General features: G+C 52.9%; 1 protein-coding gene across 8 annotated transcripts in view; it reads right to left on the bottom strand.

Annotated features, from left to right (window-relative positions):
* Window positions 1-6,952, bottom strand: part of CPAMD8 (C3 and PZP like alpha-2-macroglobulin domain containing 8) — a 138,366-nt gene extending 131,414 nt beyond the window's left edge. For 7 of the 8 annotated variants that reach the window (XR_010125092.1, XM_063658932.1, XM_063658931.1 and 4 more), the window contains exons 1-3: window positions 6,699-6,940; window positions 2,175-2,326; window positions 481-503 (exon numbers count right to left, since the gene is read on the bottom strand). Coding sequence is in view for 7 of the 8 variants with exons in the window: in XM_063658932.1 (XP_063515002.1) it covers window positions 481-503; window positions 2,175-2,326; window positions 6,699-6,925 (402 nt within the window). In the remaining variant the exon portion in view is untranslated. Of the gene's footprint in view, window positions 1-480; window positions 504-2,174; window positions 2,327-6,698 lie in introns of all 8 variants that reach the window. The other variant, XM_054465910.2, reaches the window with a different exon arrangement.
* Between the last annotated feature and the right edge of the window lie 15,127 nt (window positions 6,953-22,079).

Here is a 22,079-nt window from a genome sequence, read left to right on the forward strand (position 1 = left end):
CACCCAGAATCATTATTCATTTTTTACATCTCTTTTTTAAAAATGATTTTTCTCGCAACACATGCAATTTCTCTTATTCCATCACAATTCAATTCTTTTTTTTTTTTTAATTTCCTTTTCTTTCTTTTTTTTTTTTTTGGTGAGACGGAGATTTACTCTTGTTGCCCAGGCTGGAGTGCAATGGTGCAATCTCGGTTCACAGCATCCTCCGCCTCCCAGGTTCAAGCAATTCTCCTGCCTCAGCCTCCCGCGTAGCTGGGATTACAGGCATGTGCCACCACGCCCGGCTAATTTTGTATTTTTAGCAGAGACGGGGTTTCACCGTGTTGCCCAGGCTGATCTCGAAATCCTGACCTCAGGTGATCCACCCACCTCGGCCTCCCAAAGTGCTGGGATTACATGCGTGAGCCACAACGGCCGGCCCAATTCAATTCTTTATTTCCAAGGTCAGGTTTATGATTTTAAAAATTAACAGCTTACCTTGAGTTTGATTGTCCCTTTATCTAAAAACGAAAATAAAATGAAAAAAGTTAAATCAAGAGCTGTGTTGCCCTGCCTCCCTGAGCTGCAGCCTCACAAACCACAAACTTTCTTAACCCAAAGGGGTTTCATGTGGACAAACACACCCTGGGTCATGCTGGCCTGGCCTGGCCTGGGCCAGGCTGGGACTGGCAGAAGCCAGAGGTTTCCTCCAAGCTGGCACAAGCTGAAGGCCAGAGGGAATGGACAAAGCTGAGCTATTCAGGGGAAAGCTGGCCTGCCTAAGTACTTGATTTACTTCACCCCTGCCTCCTGTCCAAAGTAAGCTGTGAGGCGAGTAATGGGAAAACACCAGGGGAGAGGAACAAGGAGAACGGTGGAGAGAAAGAACAGGGGACTGAGGTCCCCAGTGGACCTGACTGTTCTCCCATCACCTCACTCTGCTACCCACACTAAATAATTTGTGCTACTGTACTAGGTTTCTGGCCTCCAGGACTCAATTAGGTATCTATTATTTTTGCCTCCCAGCAACGATTATCCCATTTCCTGCTAACAGATCTTCAATTTCCTTGGACAAGCTATCTGCCCAGCACACAATCCATGTGGCTCCTAAGCTCTCCATCCACCTTCCTGGGACTCTGAGCCAATCTGCATAGGCCTTCCCCCTGGTCACAGTGATTGGTTCAGGGCTGAGCACATGACCCAAAATGAACCAATCAGCATAGGCCTTCCCCTCTGGTCATAGTGATTGGCTCAGGGTTGAGCACACGAACCAAGATAGGCCAATCAGAGGGAATCCTGGGACTTTATCCAGCTATCTTGGGAAACTGGTGCTTCCCCTGCTCTTAAGGAGAGACCTGGTTGCATCAGGAGGTAGGGCAAGAAGCTGGCCAGCAATACCAGTGGACTTTCTTTCTAGGTATGAGAGACCACAAACTGTTGCAGAAGCCAACTGGAGTTGGGTTTCAGTTGGCTAGCCACCCAAGTCAGGAGTACCTGGTTCTTCCAGGACTAGAAGGGCTTCTAGAAGGTTCTAGAAGCTTCCACATTTCCACCTTCTCTGGCCACACCTCCCTAAGAGACAAGTGCTGTTTCACGGGCCTTGGAGCCCCTGGCCTTGTCTGTGGCTACATCATTCTCAGCATGAGGAATGAGTCTACCTCCCCTAGGAGATTACAGCTTTCTGAGCCAGGGATCTGTATTCACTATCTTGACCGGGAAGCTGCGGCTGTTGCTGTCTGCATTTGACCAAGGAGTGAGGGGGACAGACTGGCTGAGGGTCTGAGCTGCACTTAGTAACAGGCCTGTGAGCCCAGGTCTGAGTCTAATGGTTCAGGTGTGCTGGAAACCCAAAAAAAGGTCGGAGGGGGGTCACGTGATCTCCTCCAGGTCCCCTGTCCCACCTCTGGTCAAATCTGACACACGTGGGTGCCCCCGCTCTGCCCAGATCTGCACCCACAGAACCAGGGCTGCTGAGGACCCATGAGCTGAACTGCCCATCCTGGGCTTTACTCTCTCCATCTGTAGAATGAGGAGAATGAAACCTGTCCTCCCTCCCTCCCTCTCATGCCCCTGGGGATTTAGGGCAGAAGGGAAGCAAAGCAACACCCACACTGCCCCAGCCCTGAAGGCCAGCAAGTGGCTCCACTTTGCAAAAGAAGGGGAAGTCCTGGTCTGGCACCCAAGGGACCTACCCAGGATGGCTCCCTGGCTCTGCACCACCGGCTCACCCTGGGCCACCAGCTGAGCCTGGACCATGACTTCCCTTGGGGAGTTAAAGATGGTCACGCTGATGACTTCCTCCACGCCCGCGCGAAAAACAGAGGGAGCTGCGATCAAGTAACCCCTGCAGGAAAGGAGATTCGAGGTGAAGTTCTCACCCCCAGCCCCCTGGCCTCGCTGCCACCACAGCTAGGTCAGGGCTCTCCCTGCAGCGGACTCCTGCCTTTTGCTGACCACACCTGGCTGGCACTGATGTTCTAGGAGTCTGTGCCCCCCAATCAGTTCTTGAGTCCATGGATTGGCTCATTCACCTCTGAAGTCCCCATGCTGAGTAAGAATCTGGCCTCACTGGATTTTTCAGCATCGCACACACCCTTACTCTCTCTATTCGGGCCTCCAGCCTGTTGACTCAGCTACTTCCTTCTGCCCCAGGACCTTTTTTTTTTTTTCCCCTGGAGACAGAGTGTTGCTCTGTCCCCCAGGCTGGAGTGCAGTGGCATGATCTCGGCTCACTACAACCTCCACCTCCCGGGTTCAAGGGATTCTCGTGCCTCAGTCTCCCAAGTAGCTGAGATTATAGGTGCCTGCCACCATGGCCGGCTAATTTTTGTCTTTTTAGTAGAGGCAGGGTTTTGCCATGTTGGCCAGGATGATCTCAAACTCCTGACCTCAAATGATCCACCCTCCTCAGCCTCCCAAAGTTCTGGGATTAGAGGTGTGATCCACCACGCCCGGCCCTTCTGGCCCAGGACCTTTGCACATGTCATGCCCACTGTCTGAAATAGTCTCCTCCACAAGCCAGGTAACCGGCAGGATCCCACTTCGTCCTCGTGGTGCACCCCCTCCCCCACCACCGTGAGAAGTGCTGACATCAGCCTCATTTAGAAAGTCAGAAAGGAAACCCCAGAGAAGTCAAGTCACCAGCCCCAACAGTGACAGACCAGGATTCTAACTCAGGCAGCCAGACTCCAGAACTCGATAAAAAGAAGCAAAGGGCTTCTTTGCAACATTCATTTTAAGAACAAACCCTGAAAACAAACCATAGGACCTCAAACAAAAAGAGCTCTGAAAACAATGGAATCGAAGCAGGCCTCTCTTTCCTAAAATCTTCTGATTGACTATGAAGTCATCTCTGGAAGGGAAGCATTACCCCCCGTTTCCCAACGGGAAGTTGATGCTTCAGAAGAATAGGAACATGCACCAGATCACACAGCCGGGCAGAAGAGGGCGCTGGGGTGTCCTTAGGGGACCTGACCTAAGGGCCCAGGTCCTCCCCACCTGAGCTCCTGTCTCCCAGTATCTGCAGCCTTCCATGGAAAATTACAAAGGCCCTGTAACCTCATGAAATGCTTACAGTGTCCCCACGATCACCAAGAGCATTATAGCAAAGGCACCACAGTTGCAACCATGTAGAATGATGGAAATCAGAAGAAAAGAGGGTAAAGGGGGAAACTGGACCACGCAATGAGATTAGGAGACATTTTCATTTCAATATTTTCTTTTATTTATTTATTTATTTATTTATTTTTAATTGAGACTGAGTCTTGCTCTGTTGTCCAGGCTGGAGTGCAGTGGTGTGATCTCAGCTCACTATACCCTCCACCTCCTGGGTTCAAGGGATTCTCCTGCCTCAGACTCCAGAGTAGCTGGGACTACAAGCATGCACCACCACACCCGGCTAATTTTTGCATTTTTGGTACAGACTGGGTTCCACCATGTTGGCCAGGCTGGTCTTGAACTCCTGACCTCAAGTGATCCGCCCGCCTTGGCCTCCCAAAGTGCTGGGATTACAGGCCCACTGCACCTGGCCTCAATAATGTCTCTAGAACAACCCAACATCCACATGCAAAAAGATGAATTGAGATCATTACCTCACACCATGCAATTAGATTAACTCAAAGTTAATCTTAGTAACAGATCTAAATTGAAGAAGTAAAATTTGTAGAAGCACTAGAAGAAAACAAAGGAGAAAGTCATTGCGTGCTTAGATTAGGCAAAGATTTCTTGAGTGAGATACCAAAAGTAAGATCCATAAAATAACTCACTGATAAACCAAACTTCATGAAAACATCATTACAAATTTTGAATCTCAAAAGACGCAGTGGGTTTGTGTTGTTTCATGCACATAAACAATGGGTTTGGGTTGTTTACTGCAGCCCTGGCCACAGTGTCCACTGACCCTGCAATCATAGTGTGCTCCATCTGCCTTGAATAATTACCAGAGTTCAGTCCCCTGGGATCACCCATGTGCTGTCCAACTCTAGCACCAACTGGAGTTTGCAAGACCCTAGGTATGTGCTGTGTATTACATAACTCCAGCACTGACCAAGACATGTAATTACTCTGTTCAGGTGTCCTGTCCAGCTCCAGCACAGAAATGTGGCATCCTTTAAAAGGGGCATACTCTTTCTGTCTGGCTCCCAGCTGATCCCTAGAGCTTAGACGGGCCTCACATATAGTACGTGGTGAGTGTAGAAGAGAGAGTGAGGAATACGTGTTCATTTTGCTTGGTCACCTTTGAAACTCCTGACAATACGGGTTCAAGTCCTTCATCCAACTGCCCAGAGAACCTGACATCACCAAATTAAGTTTCCCTGCCATTCAGAAGTTGCAGCTGTTTCCAGCTGTTGGGATGCTTGCCAGCCATTCACTATCACACCTGACCCACCCCTAGCATCTGGGCCAACACTGGCTTCTCATCCTGCTGGTCTCAGAAGGTCCCAGATTGGGGAAAGTGATGTCCGGGTCAGTGTAGACAGTACTGCTCTTACAACTACAAAGCTATGCTGCTTTCTGGGATCAGAGATTCCTCACACAAAAATCTCTCAGGTCACAGAAGCGGGCATCCAGAGCTATTCCTAAAACAAGATCCTTTGGGCTGGGTGAACCATGCCCCTGGCTTAGAGCCCAGCTAATCTGGAATCCCAGGTCGGTCATTTGGGGACGTCTCTTCCCCAGTGTGTCTCTCAGCACAGGGATTCCACGTCACTTAACAGATGGTAAGATCACAGGGTGACTTTAGTCAGAGGAAAACGCCCTGGAGAACTGTTTAAAACTCTCCAACGGGCCAGGCACGGTGACTCACGCCTGTAATCCCAGCACTTTGGGAGGCTGAGGTGGGTGGATCACCTGAGGTCAGGAGTTCCAGAACAGCCTGACTAACATGAAGAAACCCCATCTCTATTAAAAATACAAAAAATTAGCCAGGTGTGGTGGCACACGCCTGTAATCCCAGCTACTCGGGAGGCTGAGGCAGGAGAGTCGTTTGAACCTGGGAGGCAGAGGTTTCAGTAAGCCAAGATCATGCCATTGCACTCCAGCCTGGGCAACAAGAGTAAAACTCCGTCTCAAAACAAAAACAAAAACAAACCCAACAAACAAACAAACAAAAACCTCTGTATAAGGCAGGGTCTCTCATTGGAGCCAAGGTCTATCATGTGGGGATGCGTCATTACTTGCAGTGGAAGCTGACCTACGCATCGAAAGCTGTTTACCAGCATTCCTGGCCTGCACCCACTTAATGCCAACACCAAATGCCTCCCCCTATTTGTGACCAACAAAAATACCTCCAGACATTTCCCAATGGCCTCAGGGAGACAAAAATCCCCCCCCGCCCCGCCCCACCCAGGGCTGAGAACCACTATTCTAAGGGATGCCAGCTTTGAAAGAAGCATCAGGATGAAAATTTGCAGGGTTCCGATTTCACGAAGCCTAGGAGAGGAAAGTCTGGATGCTCAGAGCGCAGTAGACTGTCTTGCTTTTAAAACTGTGACCAGCAAGGACCAAGTACTCACTGCAAATAACGACACCCACCTAGTCTCACTGCTTACCAGTTTTCTGGAAACTCCTAAACAAGGGCTGCTTGAACAAGCCGCCTCCTAAACGCCCAGCTGGACTAAAAGGCTGGTCTTGTGCAGACCAGGGCAGCCCCCCTGAACCCGCAGCCCTGCAGAGCTCACCCGAACTTGCCAGGTTTAGAAATATTCTCTGTGAAGCCAACTTAGGAGTTCTCCCCAGCAGCTAGTTAATTCGCCTTCTCCCCGCTGTCAACCCACCAGAAGCCTGCAAGCAAACCTCTAGAAAAATGTAGAAGCAAAACAAACACTTCCTCCCCCCTCACCACGCCCACCCACGGGAAACTGCCCCTTCGCACTCTCCTCCCACTTCTCAGCCGAGACGCGCCTCTTACCTTCATGCCTTGGACAACTGGAAATCGCCACCCAAGATGACAGCCCGGGTCACACGAAGGGGGCGAGGTGGGGCGGGGGGAGCTGACCTCAGCACCTTTAGCTTTTGGGAGTCCCTGTACCTCCACAGAGCCACTTCAGAAACTTTAGGGCGCCCCCTCCTCAAGACGATTCGGGAACAAGAGGCCAGGTCCAGCCCAGCGCGGAGGCTGTGTGGCCTTGGGCAGGTCTCTGCAACCCTCTGAGCCGGTCCCCGCGACCCCCACCCCAGAAGGCGACCGACCTCCTCTGTCGCCGGATGATACTCACGGGGCCTGAGGCTGCGCGGCGCGCACGCCGTCCCGCGCCGACAGCAGCAGTAGCGGGAGCAACGGCCAGAGCAGGGCGCTGCTCATTTTTCGGCTCCTGGGGGGCGCTGGGCCTAGGGAGGGGGCCGGGCCAGGGCTGGGCCAGGGCCAGGGTCCGAGCGCGGCCGTCCTCGCGCCGCTGCCGGGGGCCCTTTGTTTGCAGCCCCCGCGCAGTGCGCCCGGCGCCATGCGCCCCGCTCCGCGCCCGGCCAAGCTGGGGCAGCCCCGGGCCAGCCCCCTCCCCGGACCCGCCTCGTCTCCGGGCCCGCCCCGCTCGCCCCGCTCGCCCGGCTCGCCCCGCTCCTGGGCGCACCCTCCCGGGACGCCTGCTCCGCCCATCTCCGGACCCCGACCCGCCCCGATCCCTTCCGGGGATCGTCCCCTCACCTACTCCCCGGACTCACCCGGGCCCTGCCCGATTCCTCCCGAACCCGCCTCCTCGCCCCCTACCCGGATTAGACCCCGGATTCCCCCCACCCCACCAGCCCCGCCTCGGACCCGACCCCCCACCGCCCCCACTCTCCCTCTCCTCTCCACCCAGCGTCCACTCGGAACCTGCCCCTTCCCTGACCTCTCCCTCCCTCCGTCCCCAGCCACCCCCTTATGGCCCCCTCCCCGGGCCCGCCCCTCCCCAGGGGCCGCTGGGTCTGGACGCCGCCTGCAACCCCGATCCCACAGGGGCCGCCGTGCCCCAAGCCCTGGTCTGTATCTGGTGCCCAGTGCAGTGCGTACAGCCCGAGGAGCAGAGGACCCTTTGGGGAAACAGTCTAACCAGGGGTCGAACCTTCCAGACCCACATCTGCCCCAGGCCCCTATCTGTGCTCTCTTCTCCCCTCTCCCCTACCCCCACTGTCCACAGATCCCTTGGGCCCGTCCCCTCTCTTTCTGGGCCTCAGAGTCCCCCTTTCCCTCCCATACAGCAGGGGTGGATGGGCACCCCCTTTCTCTCCAAGAGCAGGGTGTCCCCTCCTGCCCCTCCCCGTGTGGCCATCTCAGCGATGGTCCTGCTGTCCTAGGTCCCACTGGCAGGCGGCACATCCTATACCATGTCCAAGTCCTGGATCCTCTCCCTCCAGTGTGGAACCCCCTTCCCCCAGCTACCAGCTGCCCTCCTTCTAAAATTCCAGTGCTGACCACACCCCCTCCTGCCCGGAATCCTCGGGGCTCCCTGTTTATTTTACGTTTTATTTTTATGTTTTGAGACCAGAGTTTTGCTCTGTGGCCCAGGCAGGAATTTAGTGGTGCAGTCACAGCTCACTGCAGCCTCAAACTCCTGGAGAGTAGCTGGGACTACAGGTGCAAGCCCACACCCAGCTAATTTTTATATATATATATTTTTTTAGAAACGGAGTCGCACTGTGTTGCCCAGGCTGGTCTTGGAACTCTGGGCTCAAATGATCCTTCCTCCTCAGCCTCCCAAAGTGCTGGGATTACAGGTGTGAGCCACCACAGCCAGCCAGGGCTTCCCATTTATTGAGACCAAATCTAAACTCTGGCTTTGATGGCAGAGACCTCAGCCTAGTTCCTCCAACACCGTGTTCTCACTCCACTGCCTGCTTCTGCCTAATCTCTGTCTTCCTCTACCTGCCTCCTTCGCCAGTCCAACTCCTGATCCTTCCAGGAAACTCAAGGGAAGCTTCTCTTGCCCCCTCCCTGCTCCTAGGGATGTGGGTCCTCTGGGGGCTTCTCAGCCCTGTCCACAGCCTTTGGACCCAACACTGATCACCCAGGCAGCACCAAGCCCTGGGCTGGGCAGTGAGGACCCCGGGACATACAGGACCTGCTGCCATTGAGCACACAACCCAGAGGAGACGTAACTGATGATGGTGTGTTGGGGTGTGTGTGTGTATGTGTGCGCGCGTGCACGCGCGCAGGGGCTGGAGTGGATTGAGTAGCCGTCTCTCCTGCCTGGAGAAGAGGAGGAGCTGCCTGCCTCCAAGCTCAGACCAGGCCAACCCCAAACAGGCTGCTAAATTCTCATGGAAGTGCAAAAATCTGGCACCAAGAAGCAGCGTCTGATCTCACCCTCATCATCGGAGTTTGCCCCATGCCACCCCTCCAGGCCAACTCTGACTCCTACCCAAGCCAACCTCCACTCCTCAGCCTCCAGGCCAGCCTTTGACCCCTCCGCTTCCCCCTTGACTATTGGGCTCTGGCCACACTGGCTTCTGAGATACATCAGACCCCCAGCCACCACCACCATCTCAGGCCAAGGTGCCAGCTGTCCCCTCTGCCTGGGATGCACTCCCCGTGGCATCACAAGACCGGCTGCTCTCCTCCACCTTCAGGGTTAGCCCCGAGGTGCCTTCCCTGCCTGCCCGTGTTGTAAGGTCTAAAATGTCAGTACTGCCTTAGCATGGTTGAGCCACACAGGACCTGACCGACTGACTGTTCAGCTACTCTCGCCAAATATGCCCCCTGCCTGGCAAGAGAAGCTGCTCTCCACCTGGCTGTCTCACCAAGCAACCAGACCAGCTGCTCCCCACCCATCAGCCACAGACTTCACTTCCCTAGCTGCTGAGAAGTTATTGAAACAAGCCATGCCCAGGTGCGGTGGCTCATGACTGTAATCCCAGCACTTTGGGAGGCCGAGGCGGGTGGATCACCTGAGGCCAGGAGTTCAAGAACGGCCTGGCCAACATGGTGAAACCTCATCTCTACTAAAAATACAAAAACTAGCCAGGTGTGGTGGTGCACACCTGTAATCCCAGCTACTCAGGAGGCTGAGGCAGGAGAATCACTTGAACCCAGGAGGTGGAGTTTGCAGTGAGTCGAGATTGTGCCACTGCTGCACTCCAGCCTGGGTGACAGAGCAAGACTCCATCTCAAAAAAAAAAAAAAAAAAAAAGAAATAAACAAGCCAATCACATCCTCCCAGGAGAACCATGGGCTGCCTCACCCTCTTGTTACTACAAAGCCTGCTTCCCACAGCCCCTGCTTGTTCATTGTGCTCCCGAGTATAACCCCTGTGTGGCCTCACACGGTGTACAGGGTCCTCCTCCCGTCATTGTGTGAGAATAAGTGAGCACTAAACTGTAGATCTCACCCACCCAATGTCACATGTTGTATGTTCGGCCATCTCATACTCTTTTTTTTTTTTTTTTTTTTTTTTTTTTTTGAGATGGAGTCTTGCTCTGTCTCCCAGGCTGGAGTGCAGTGGCGCGATCTCAGCTCACTGCAAGCTCCGCCTCCCGGGTTCATGCCTTTCTCCTGCCTCAGCCTCTCAAGTAGCTGGGACTACAGGCGCCCGCCACCAAGCCCAGATAATTTTTTGTATTTTTAGTAGAGACGTGGCTTCACCATGTTAGCCAGGATGGTCTCGATCTCCTGACCTTGTGATCCGCCCTCCTGGGCCTCCCAAAGTGCTGGTATTACAGGCGTGAGCCACCGCGCCTGGCCTATTTTTTTTCTTTTTAATGGAGTCTCACTCTGTCACACAGGCTGGAGTGCAATGGCGTGATCTCAGCTCACTGCAACCTCTGCCTCCCGGGTTCAAGCGATTCTCCTGCCTCAGCCTCCCGAGTAGCTGGGACTACAGGCGCCTGCCACCACGCCCGGCTAATTTTTGTATTTTTAGTAGAGACGGGGTTTCACCATGTTGACCAGGCTGGTCTCAAACTCCTGACCTCATGTGATCCACCCGCCTCAGCCTCCCAAAGTCCTGGGATCACAGGCATGAGCCACTGCACCCAGCCCATCTCATACTATTTAGAGCAGCAGTCCCCACCCTTTTTGGCACAAGGGACGGGTTTCATTGAAGACATTTTTTCCATGGACAAGGGGTAAGGTGGTGGGAGGGACAGTGATGGTTTTAGGATGATCAAGTGCGTGACATTTATTGTGCACTTTATTTCTATTATTGTTACATTGTAATATAATGAAATAATGATACAACTCACCATCGCGGAGAATCAGTGGAAGCCCTGAGCTCTTGTTTTCCTGCAGCCAGAGATCCTACCTGGGAGTGATGGGAGACAGTGGAAGATTATCAGGCATTAGATTCTCAAAAGGAGCGTGCAACATAGATTGCTCGCATGCGCAGTTTGTAATAGGGTTTGGGCTTCTCTGAGAATCTAATGCTGCCGCTGATCTGACAGGAGGTGGAGCTCGGGCGATAATGTGAGAGATGGGGAGAGGCTGTAAATACAGATGAAGCTTTGCTTACTCATCCAATATCAGACCAGTGTCAGTCTGTGGTCCAGGGGTTGGGGACCCTTGATTTAGATCATGGGTGAATAGGAGCCAATGAGGACACTAACTAGCATGGCCCGGTCATCCAGTTTGAATGCGTGGTACACAAAATACAGAGCATGGTCTTATTATTCCATACACATCTGCTTCCTGTCTGTCTTCTTTGGGATGTGAGCCCCCCGTTTGCTGCTGGCCCCAGCCCCTGGCTCAAAGTGGGCACTCTTCACACAGATTACTGCCTCATCAGCACACGGGAGAAGGCTCGCTGCTTAGAAGAGTCAGTTGATACTATTCCATGAATTATATAAGCCTGAGTTAACAAAGCCATGACTAAAACTAAATTATACCGATTTGCAATGAAACACATTATACAGGTTGAGTAGCCAAAATGCATTATTGGCCGGGTGCAGTGGCTCACGCCTGTAATCCCAGCACTTTGGAAGGCCAAGGTAGGTGAATCACTTGAGGTCAGGAGTTCGAGATCAGCCTAACAGGTGAAACCCCATCTCTACAAAATACAAAAATTAGCTGGGTGTCATGGCAGGCACCTGTAATCCCAGCTGCTTGGGAGGCTGAGGCATGAGAATCACTTGAACCTGGAAGGTGAAGGTTGCAGTGAGCCAAGAATGGGCCACTGCACTCCAGCTTGGGCAACAGAGCCAGACCCTGTCTCAAAAAGAAAAAAAAATGCCTAATCTAAAATGCACTTTCCAAAATGGTCAGTGCAAGAAATGTTCCAGATTTTTAATTTTTCAGATTTGGGGATATTTGCATTATACTTACTGGTAGAGTATCGTGTGTGTGTGTGTGTGTGTGTGTGTGTGTGTGTGACAGAGTCTGGCTCTGTTGCCTGGGCTGGAGTGCAGTGGTGCGATCTTGGCTCACTGCAACCTTCACCTCCTGGGTTCGAGCAATCCTCCCACCTCAGCCTCCCGAGTAGCTGGGACTACAGGCACATGCCACCACATCAGGCTAATTTTTGTATTTTTGTGGAGACAGGGTTTCACCGTGTTGCCCAGCTGGTCTCAAACTTCTTAGCTGAAGTGATCCACCTGCCTCAGCCTCCCAAAGTGCTGGGATTACAGGCATGAGCCATCGTCCTCAGAGTATCTTTAATCTGAAGATCTGAAATCTGAAATGTTTTGATGAGTGTTTCCTTTGAGCATCATGTTGGTGCTGAAAATTTTTAAATTTTGGAGCATTTGTGGAATTTGGATTTTCAGATTAGAGATGCTCAACGTGTATTAAAAATATGGCTGGGCGAGGTGGCTTACGCCTGTAATCCCGGCACTTGGGGAGGCCAAAGAGGGCAGATCACTTGAGACCAGGAGTTCGAGACCAGTCTGACCAACATGGTGAAACCCCATCTCTCCTAAAACTACAAAAAATTAGCCAGGGGTGGTGGTGCATGCTTGTAATCTCAACTACTTGGGAAATTGAGGCAAGGGAATCACTTGAACCCATGAGGCAGAGGTTGCAGTGAACTAAGATCACGCCACTGCACTCCAATCCGGGCGACAGAGTGAGACTGTCTCAAATAAAAATAAATAAATAAATAGCAAAGGCGCTGGAAGCACTCAAAATTCATCACTTCTTCTTCATTTTACTACATTTTACAATTCTCTGTACTCTTGAGGTTATGCGTGGTGAAAATACTCCATAATAACACACATCTCTTCCTAACTGTGTTCAGTCACTTCATGCCAGTAGGTTGAAATTACCCATGGGCGGAGTACAGTCAATTCCACTTTATCACTTCTTTTGAAAGCACAAATGTATTCCGACATGATGGATGCATTAGGAATGATTTGAGCATGAAATCAAATGTTGTGTTCACTTATGTAAGATTTTTGTCTGCAAGAAACATTGGGTATGAATGCAGAAAACTGCACCTGGCTGACCCCAGCCACGTGGGAATACACAAAGCCACACCTGCACCCTCTCCAGCATCTCTGTGCTCCTTCAGTGCCTTGCTGTGTGCCAGGAGCCACCCCTGTCCTGTCTGAGGTTACAATATCCCGCCTGATTTCAGATGCTCTCGTCCCACCCCTTCATGGTAACTCGCAGGCTGCCACCTCCCCATGCCCAGGTCCACAAGCGAGCCTTTGGTCTTTCCAAGGCTGATACCGTATTTGTGTATTTTTTTTTCCTTTTTTCTTTTCTTTTTTTTTTTTTTTGAGATGGGTTCTCGCTCTGTTGTCCAAGCTGGAGTGTAATGGCACCATCAGGGCTCACTGCTGCTTCAACCTCCCGGGCTCAAGTGATCCTCCTGCCTCAGCCTCCCGAGTAGCTGAGACCACAGTCATGTACCACCATGCCCGGCTAGTTTTTTTGTATTTTTAGTAGAGACAGGGTTTCGCCATCTCACCCAGGCTAGTCTCCAACTTCTGGACTCAAGCGATCCACCTGCCTTGGCCTCCCAAAGTGCTGGGGTTATACAAGCGTGAGGCATCGCACCTGGCCATATTCTTGAAATTCTTAACCATTTGACATTTGTACAATGGCACTACCATTTTTAGTAGATGCCTATTTTTTTAGGTGTCGTTGATGACATTTGGATGGTTGCGCCCTGACCCATTTTCCCATGAGCCCTGTGGTTTGATTGTGTGAATTTGCAGTGTGAGATCATTTTTAGGAATGCCCCTGTTGTGTGAGGGCAGAACCGGCTGCTTTAGCCCCATGGTAAGTGGTTGTTAAACATCTCCAAACATGCCTAGGATGAGCAGCTTTGCAGTTTGGATGGGGGACGAGGAAGACCGCAAAGACTGTCCTGTTGTCAATGGCCGTTTTTCTTTTTTTTCTTTTCTTTTTTTTTTTTTTTTAATTGAGATGGAGTCTCACCCTGTTGCCCAAGCTGGAGTGCAGTGGCGCGATCTCGGCTCACTGCCAACCTCCGCCACCCGGGTTCAAGTGATTCTCGTGCCTCAGCCTCCCAAGTAAATGGGATTACAGGCACATGCCACCACGCCCAGCTAATCCAGCTAATTTTTTTGTTTTTTTTAGTAGAGATGGAGTTTCACCATGTTGGCCAGGCTGTTCTTGAACTACTGACCTCAAGTGATCTGCCCACCTCGGCCTCCCAAAGTGCTGGGATTACAAGCATGAGCCAGTGTGCCTGGCCAATGGGCGTTTTTCTCCCACTTAGCCAGCATGCGCCTGTGCCTGCCAGGTGCCCAGGAGATTGGATGTCAGGACTGAAGACAGACAGACAGCCTGATGGTCTGCAGTGATCTGGGTCTTCTAGCACAGTGCCCCTGACAGGGTTCCTAGGGTCAGAGGGAGATCAGGCCATGCCTGTCCAGGACATTTTGTATAAATGGAATCATACACTATGTGTGCTTTTGTGTCTGCCTTCTCTCACTCAGCATCATTTTTTGTTTGTTTGTTTTTTTAAAATGGAGTCTTGCTCTGTTGCCCAGGTTGGAGTCCAGTGGCGCAATCTCGGCTCACTGCAACCTCTGTCTCCTGGGTTCAAGTGATTCTCCTGCCTCAGCCTCCCAAGTAGCTGGGACTACAGGCACGCACCACCATGTCCAGCTAATTTTTTGTATTTTTAGTAGAGAGAGGGTTTCACCGTAATGCCCAGGCTGGTTTTGAACTCCTGACCTCAGGTGATCCACTCACCTCGGCCTCCCAAAGTGCTGGGATTACAGGCATGAGCCTCTGCGCCCAGCCAAAATATGCAATGACACCTACCAGGAGTGAGGCAGGAATGATTTTCTTCATAACATGTTTATTATTCTTTTCTCTACCTTGTTTTATTGTCAGAATACGATATATATTACATAGAACATACAAAATATGCGTTAATTGATCGTTTATGTTATCTGTTGACTTCTGGTCAACAGTAGGCTATTAATAGTTAAGTTTTGGGGGAGTCAAAAGTTATGCACAGATTTTCAACTGCCAGGAGGCAGTTGAAACCCCAGGAGGCACCCCTAACCCCATCGTTCTTCAGGGCCAACTATACATCTGTTTAGAAAAACAACAATGTACACTGAAGCACAAAAATTGGGCCAGGCAAGGTGGCTCACACCTATAATCTCAGCACCTTGGGAGGTCGAAGTGGGAGGATCACTTGAGGTCAGGAGTTCAAGACCAGCCTGGGCATTATAGTGAGACTTCATCTCTACAAAAAATTTAAAAATTTGGCCAGATGCGGTGGCTCACCCCTGTAATCCTAGCACTTTGGGAGGCCAAGACAGGCAGATCACTTGAGGTCAGGAGTTTGAGATCAGCCTGGCCAGCTTGGCGAAATCCCGTCTCTACCAAAAATACAAAAATTACCCGGGTGTGGTGGCAGGAGCCTGTAATCTCAGCTACTTGGGAGGCTGAGGCAGGAGAGAATCTCTTGAACCCAGGAGGTAGGGTTGCAGTGAGTCGAGATCGCGCCACTGCACTCCAGCCTTGGTGAGAGACTCCATCTCGGAAAAAAAAAAAAAAAAGAAAAAGAAAAAGAAAAGAAAAATTAGCTGTGTGTGATGGCTGAGTGGCCTCCAAAGGTGGCTTTTAGGGGGACATCTGGGATCTGCCCCAGCAAGTCCCGGATATTCAAGAGGCTGAGGCAGGAGGATTGCTTGAGCCTAGGAGTTTGAAGCTGCAGTGAGCTCTGATTGCACCACTACACTCCAGCCTGGATGACAGAGCAAGACTCTGTCTGGAAAAAAAAAAAAAAAAAAAAAAAAAAAAGCCGGGCGCCATGGCTCACACCTGTAATCCCAGCACTTTGGGAGGCCGAGGCAGGCAGATCATCTGAGGTCGGGAGTTCGAGACCAGCTTGACCAACATGGAGAAACCCCGTCTCTACTGAAAATACAAAATTAGCCAGGCATGGTGGTGACGCATACCTATAATCCCAGCTACTCAGGAAGGCTGAGGCAGGAGAATCGCTTGGACCTGGGAGGCGGAGGTTGCAATGAGCCAAGATCGCGCCACTCGCAACCAGCGCCAAGATCACTCCAGCCTGGACAACAAGAGCAAAACTCGGTCTCAGGAAAAAAAAAAAAAAAAAAAAAGGGATGGGGCAGGATAACAGGATGCAGGCCTGGGACTTTCCATGGAGGAAGAGGCCTCGGAAAGGTCTATGTCTGGGACAAGGCGACCTGAAGCGCCCTTGGGCTTAACCTCTTGGACTCAGCCCTCTCTGGGGTTTGGAGATGCCAGCTGCCCCAAACACCACTCCAAGCACAAGCAATGTGCCACACAGCCCTGTGGCAGGAAGGAGCTCGTGCCCACTCCAAGTAGCACCAAGCGTGGAGGAAGGCAAAGGAGACTTGGGCTGCCACAGGCCCTCTCTGGGTGTAGGTACCAGAGATCAAGCCAGGTTCCCATTCTTGCCCCGTGAATCCTGCCCTGTGTCCTCAGGGCGGGGAGTGCACGCAGGCCGTCGGGGGACAGCACAGGGCAGATGGTCCCCGGCTGGTGGGGACCAGAGTGTAGGCTTTAGGGTCAGCCTCAGGGTGGCCTTGGGGATGCGCAACTCCTTGGAGAAGATGAACTCACAGCTGGTTGAAGCTCTGACTGCACTTCCGGGAAGAACTTCAGCCTCACAACTTCAGAATCACTTTCCTAAAACCCGAGTTTGCCGAGTTTTTGCTTCAACCGTCTTGAGTGGCTTTGTCCTGCCTGGACCCTGAGTCTGAGCAAAGATAATGCCCTGTGATCATCTGGCCCCAGACAGCCTTGAGGCACCACCGCAGCCCCACTGTTCCTGGGGCATGCCCTAGACGTCCCCTGAAGGCCGCCGTCAGAGGCCAGTCAGTGATCCGCCCTCTGCGCCAAGAGGGCTTCTTCCCATCTTTCTGGCTCCTTCTGGCAGTTTCACCATGGTGAAGCCCCTTCTGGGGTGCTCCTTCAGCTGGGTGACTGTGCCTCCAAATGCATGCTTGTGAAGTCTGCACCTGCCCAGATCACCTGGGGAGCCATGTCTCTGTCCACCTTACCTGGAGGCTGTCTCTACCTGAGCACTTCATCTGGGGGCTGTCCACAACTGCCCACCTCACCTGGGAGCTGTCCATACTTGTCCATCTCACCTGGGGGCTGTCCATACCTGCCCACCTCACCTGGGGGCTGTGTCCATACCTGCCTATCTCACCTGGGGGCTGTCCACACCTGCCCACCTCACCTGGGGGCTGTTCATACCTGCCCATCTCACCTGAGGGCTGTGTCCACACCTGCCCATCTCACCTGGGGGCTGTCCACACTTACCCATCTCACCTGGGGACTGGGTCCCTACCTGCCCATCTTACCTGGGGGATGGCCACACCCGCCCACCTCACCTAGGGTCCATGTACTCACCCACCTCACCTAGGGACTGTCTACACCCGCCCACCTCACCTAGGGACTGTCTACACCCACCCACCTCACCTAGGGACTGTCTACACCCGCCCACCTCACCTAGGGACTGTCTACACCCGCCCCCTCACCTAGGGACTGTCTACTCCCGCCCACCTCACCTAGGTCCATGTACCCACCCACCTCACCTGGAGGGCCATGTCTCTGCCCACCTCATTTGGAGGCTGTCTACACTGGTCCATGTTGCCTGGGGGCTATGTACACCTCCCCATCCCAACTAAGGACTATGCACCCATCCACCTCACCTAGGATTTACCCACACCCACCTGGGGGCCATGTGCCCACCCACCTCACCTGGGAGCTAGCTACACTCGCTCACCTCACTGTGTCCCTACAGGGTGAGCACAGGCGGAGGGCAGGGAGCGGGGCAGGGGTGTCAGGGAGCAGGGCAGGGGTGTGTGCGTCTGTCCGGGGAGAAGGGTGGAGATGCTGCCTGCAGCCCTTTTTACCTGCACCTGAGCCCTCAGTGCAGCTCTGCGTCAGACACTCCCAGGCCTCAGGGTCTGGTGGCCGGCACCATCTCCTGTCTCTTAGGTAGCATCTCTGCCCAACCATTCCTTCTTAGAGGCTCCTGTGACATGAGAGCAGGAATGGGGCCTGGGACAGCACTGGGATGAGAAAACCGAGGCCCTGGCCAGGCGCGGTGGCTCACACCTGTAATCCCAGCACTTTGAGAGGCCGAGGAGGGAGGATCACTTGAGGTTGGGAATTCAAGACCAGCCTGGCCAACATGGCAAAACCCTGTCTCTACTAAAAATACAAAAATTAGCTGGGTGTGATTGTGGGCGCCTGTAATCCCAGCTACTCAGGAGGCTGAGGCATGAGAATCGCTTGAACCCAGGAGGTGGAGGTTGCAGTGAGCCGAGATTGTGCCACTGCACTCCAGCCTGAGAGACAGAGTGAGACTTGGTCTCAAAAAAAAAAAGAAAGAAAGAAAAGAAAAGAAAACTGAGGCCCAGACACGATTCAGCCCCGGTAGGCACCCTGGCAAGCTCTGCCCTCTGGGCAAGCAGGCTGGAAATAAAAGCACCACAGTGAACGCCCTGGCCCGCCTCAGCTCCGCCAGCAGCATCTGTCCTGGAGAAGACGCCAGCTCAGTACCAGAAATGTTCCAGACACAACCTGGACTGGGCAGAAGCTGAGGAGCCACCAGGCTGCCAGCAGCTCCAAGCACATGCTGGGGGCTGCGGAGGGGGCTCGCCACCCTCTAACTCCCTGGGGGTGGCCTCGTCCAGCCCCGCAGGAGGCCTCTGTCTACTGGAGCTAAGCCTGGAGACGGCCACTCCAGCTAATGGCCTGTCCAACCCAGGTGTAGACAGCCCCTGAGTGAGGCAAGCAGGCACATGGCCCCCCAGGTGAGCTGAGTGGGTACATGGCCTGCCGAGGTGAGGTAGGCAGGTATAGGTAACCCCCAAATGAAGTAGACAACCCCCAAGATGAAGTGAACAGGTGTAGACAGCCCCTGGTAGACAGGGGCATGGACCTCCAGATAAGACGGGTAGGTGCATGGTCCCCTAGACGAGATAGGTGGTAGACAGCCCCCAGGTGACGGGGACAGGCATAAATAGCCCCCAGGTGAAGTGGACAGGCATAGAAATCCCCCAGGTGAGGTGGACAGGCGTAGAAAGCTCACAGGTGAGGCGGGCAGGCGTAGAAAGCCCCCAGGTGAGGTGGACAGGCGTAGAAAGCTCCCAGGTGAGGCGGACAGGCGTAGAAATCTCCCAGGTGAGGCGGGCAGGCGTAGAAAACCCCCAGGTGAGGCGGGCAGGCGTAGAAAACCCCCAGGTGGGGCGGGCAGGCATAGAAATCCCCCAGGTGGGGCGGGCAGGCGTAGAAATTTCCCAGGTGAGGTGGACAGGTGTAGAAAGATCCCAGGTGAGGCGGGCAGGTGTAGAAAGCCCCCTGGTGAGGCGGACAGGTGTAGAAATCCCCCAGGTGAGGTGGACAGGCGTAGAAATCTCCCAGGTGAGGTGGACAGGTGTAGAAAGCCCACAGGTGAGGTGGACACGTGTAGAAGTTCTCCAGGTGAGATGGACAGACGTAGAAATCTCCCAGGTGAGGTGGACAGGTGTAGAAATCCCCCAGGTGAGGTGGACAGGCGTAGAAATCTCCCAGGTGAGGTGGACAGGTGTAGAAAGCCCACAGGTGAGATGGACACGTGTAGAAATTCCCCAGGTGAGATGGACAGACATAGAAATCCCCCAGGTGAGATGGACAGACGTAGAAAACCCACAGGTGAGGTGGGCAGGCATAGAAAGCCCCCAGGTGAGGCGGACAGGTGTAGAAAGCCCACAGGTGAGGTGGACAGCTGTAGAAATCCCCCAGGTGAGATGGACAGACATAGAAATCCCCCAGGTGAGGTGGACAGACGTAGAAAGCCCATAGGTGAGGTGGGCAGGCTTAGAAAGCCCACAGCTGAGGTGGACAGGTGTAGAAATCCCCCAGCTGAGGCTGACAGGTGTAGAAATCCCCCAGCTGAGGCTGACAGGTGTAGAAATCCCATAGGTGAGGCAGACATGTGTAGAAATCCCCCAGGTGAGGTGGACAGTTGTAGAAATCCCCCAGGTGAGGTGGACAGTTGTAGAAATCCCCCAGGTGAGATGGACAGGCATAGAAATCCCCGAGGTGAGGTGGACAGGTATAGAAATCCCCCAGGTGAGGTAGACAGGGACATAGCCCCCAGGTGAGGTGACCACTTCCTTCCCTTCTTTCCTCCCATCACCAAGTGTCTACAGACACCGCCCCCACCCAGGCCAGCATACCAGGTGCTGGAGGCTGGCCCAGCCCTCAGTGGCTCCCAATATTTCGGCAGATCAGTTCCAAACAGGTGCATTCTAGAAACTCTGACAGCAGGGCTCACCCCACAGGGCACCGGTGAGGACGGGAACCCAGGAATGTAAGGCCAGCCCTGAGCCTGGACCTAGTCAATGTTCCATAAACGGCAGCCTAGGGACACTGGGGCCAGGCAGCCCAGGAGTGGGAGGGAGGAGTTGGCTCCTACTGGGTCGTGGTGGCGGGGCCGGGGCGGGGGTTAGGGGGGCAGGTGTTGCAAGAGGAGACGTTTGTTTCATCACTTGTTCATGCAAATCTTCTGAGGCTCCCTCGCCATTCAGCTCCCCAAGCCCCCATCCAGCCCACAGCCTCTGCCATCCCTGCCCCACCCCGGGACTTGGACTCTCATTGCCCTGTGAGCCCGGCTGGCTCATTCCCGCTTCCCAGCCAGCAGCCCCTCACCTGCCAGGGCTCCAATAAGCTTTGGCTCTGGAGGGCACCCACACTGCCCGTCCTCCAGCCATCTTTTTTTGGGAGTATAATTGGGGCATAATTTACATACCACAAAGTTCACCCAGTGAAAGTGTCTGGTTCAATAGATTTACTATTGATTAAAATGTATTTAATCAATAGATTTTAGTATACTTACAGTTGTGCAACCGTCGTCACTTCTATCTCATTCTAGAACATTTCATCCTCCCAAAAGGAGACCCCGTCCCCATTAGCAGCCACTCCCCATTCCCCTCCCCCAGCCCCTGGCAGCCACTCATTGCTTCCTGTGTCTATGGATTTGCCTGTTCTGGGCATTTCATATCAATGGAACCTCACACTATGTGGTGTTTTGTGACTAGCTTCTTTCACCCAGCATCGTGATTTTGGGGGTTTTGTTTTGTTTTGTTTTTCAGACAGGATCTCACCGTCGCCCAGGCTGGAGTGCAGTGGCATGATCATAGCTCACTGCAGCCTTCATCTCCTGGGCTCAAGCAATCCTCCTGCCGCAGCCTCCCAAGTAGCTGGGACTACAGGTGAGCACCACCACACCCAGCTAACTTTTTTTTTTTTTTTTTTTTTTGAGACGGAGTCTTGCTCTGTCGCCCAGACTGGAGTGCAGTGGCACAATCTCAGCTCACTGCAAGCTCCGCCTCCCAGGTTCACACCATTCTCCTGCCTCCGCCTCCCAAGTAGCTGGGACTACAGGTGCCCACCACCATGCCTGGCTAATTTTGTTTTTGTATTTTTAGTAGAGACTGGGTTTCACCATGTTAGCCAGGATGGTCTCGATCTCCTGACCTTGTGATCCGCCCATCTCGGCCTCCCAAAGTGCTGGGATTACAGACGTGAGCCACCACACCCGGCCCACCCAGCTAATTTTTATATTTTTTGTAAAGACAGGGTCTAGCTATGTTGCCCAGGCTAGCCTCAAACTCCAGGGCTCAAGCGATCCTCCCTCCTGAGCCTCCCCAAGTACCAGGATTACAGGCATGAGCCACTGCACCCAGCCTTATTTGGTTTTTGTATGGGTCTGCTTTATTTTTCTGGTATTGGTCTTAAGTTCTCCAATTTGTCTCCTCCTGTTCCCCCTTCATTTCTTTCCAATCAAGCTGTTTCTCTCCCTCCTGTCACTCCCCTGAAACTGATTTCATCAATGTTACCAATGATAGACAACTTCCTTAATTCAATGTTCTATTTGTGTGCTTGTTTTATTTGATTTACAAGAAGCATTGGACACAGCTCTCTTTTTCTTTCTTTTCTTTTCTTTTCTTTCTTGGAGACGGAATCTCACTGTCTTTCCCAGGCTGAAGTGCAGTGGTGCAATCTTGACTCACTGCAACCTCTGCCTCCCAGGTCCAAGCGATTCTCATGCCTCAGCCTCCTGAGTAGATGGGATCACAGGCATGCACCACCACACCAGTTAATTTTTGTATTTTACTGGAGACAGAGCTTCATCATGCTGGCCAGGCTGGTCTTGAACTCCTGGCCTCAAGTGATCCACCTGCCTCGGCCTCCCAAAGTGCTGGGATTACAG

The sequence above is a fragment of the Pongo pygmaeus genome, chromosome 20 (genome assembly GCF_028885625.2).
Source record: "Pongo pygmaeus isolate AG05252 chromosome 20, NHGRI_mPonPyg2-v2.0_pri, whole genome shotgun sequence".
NCBI classification, from domain to species: domain Eukaryota; kingdom Metazoa; phylum Chordata; class Mammalia; order Primates; family Hominidae; genus Pongo; species Pongo pygmaeus.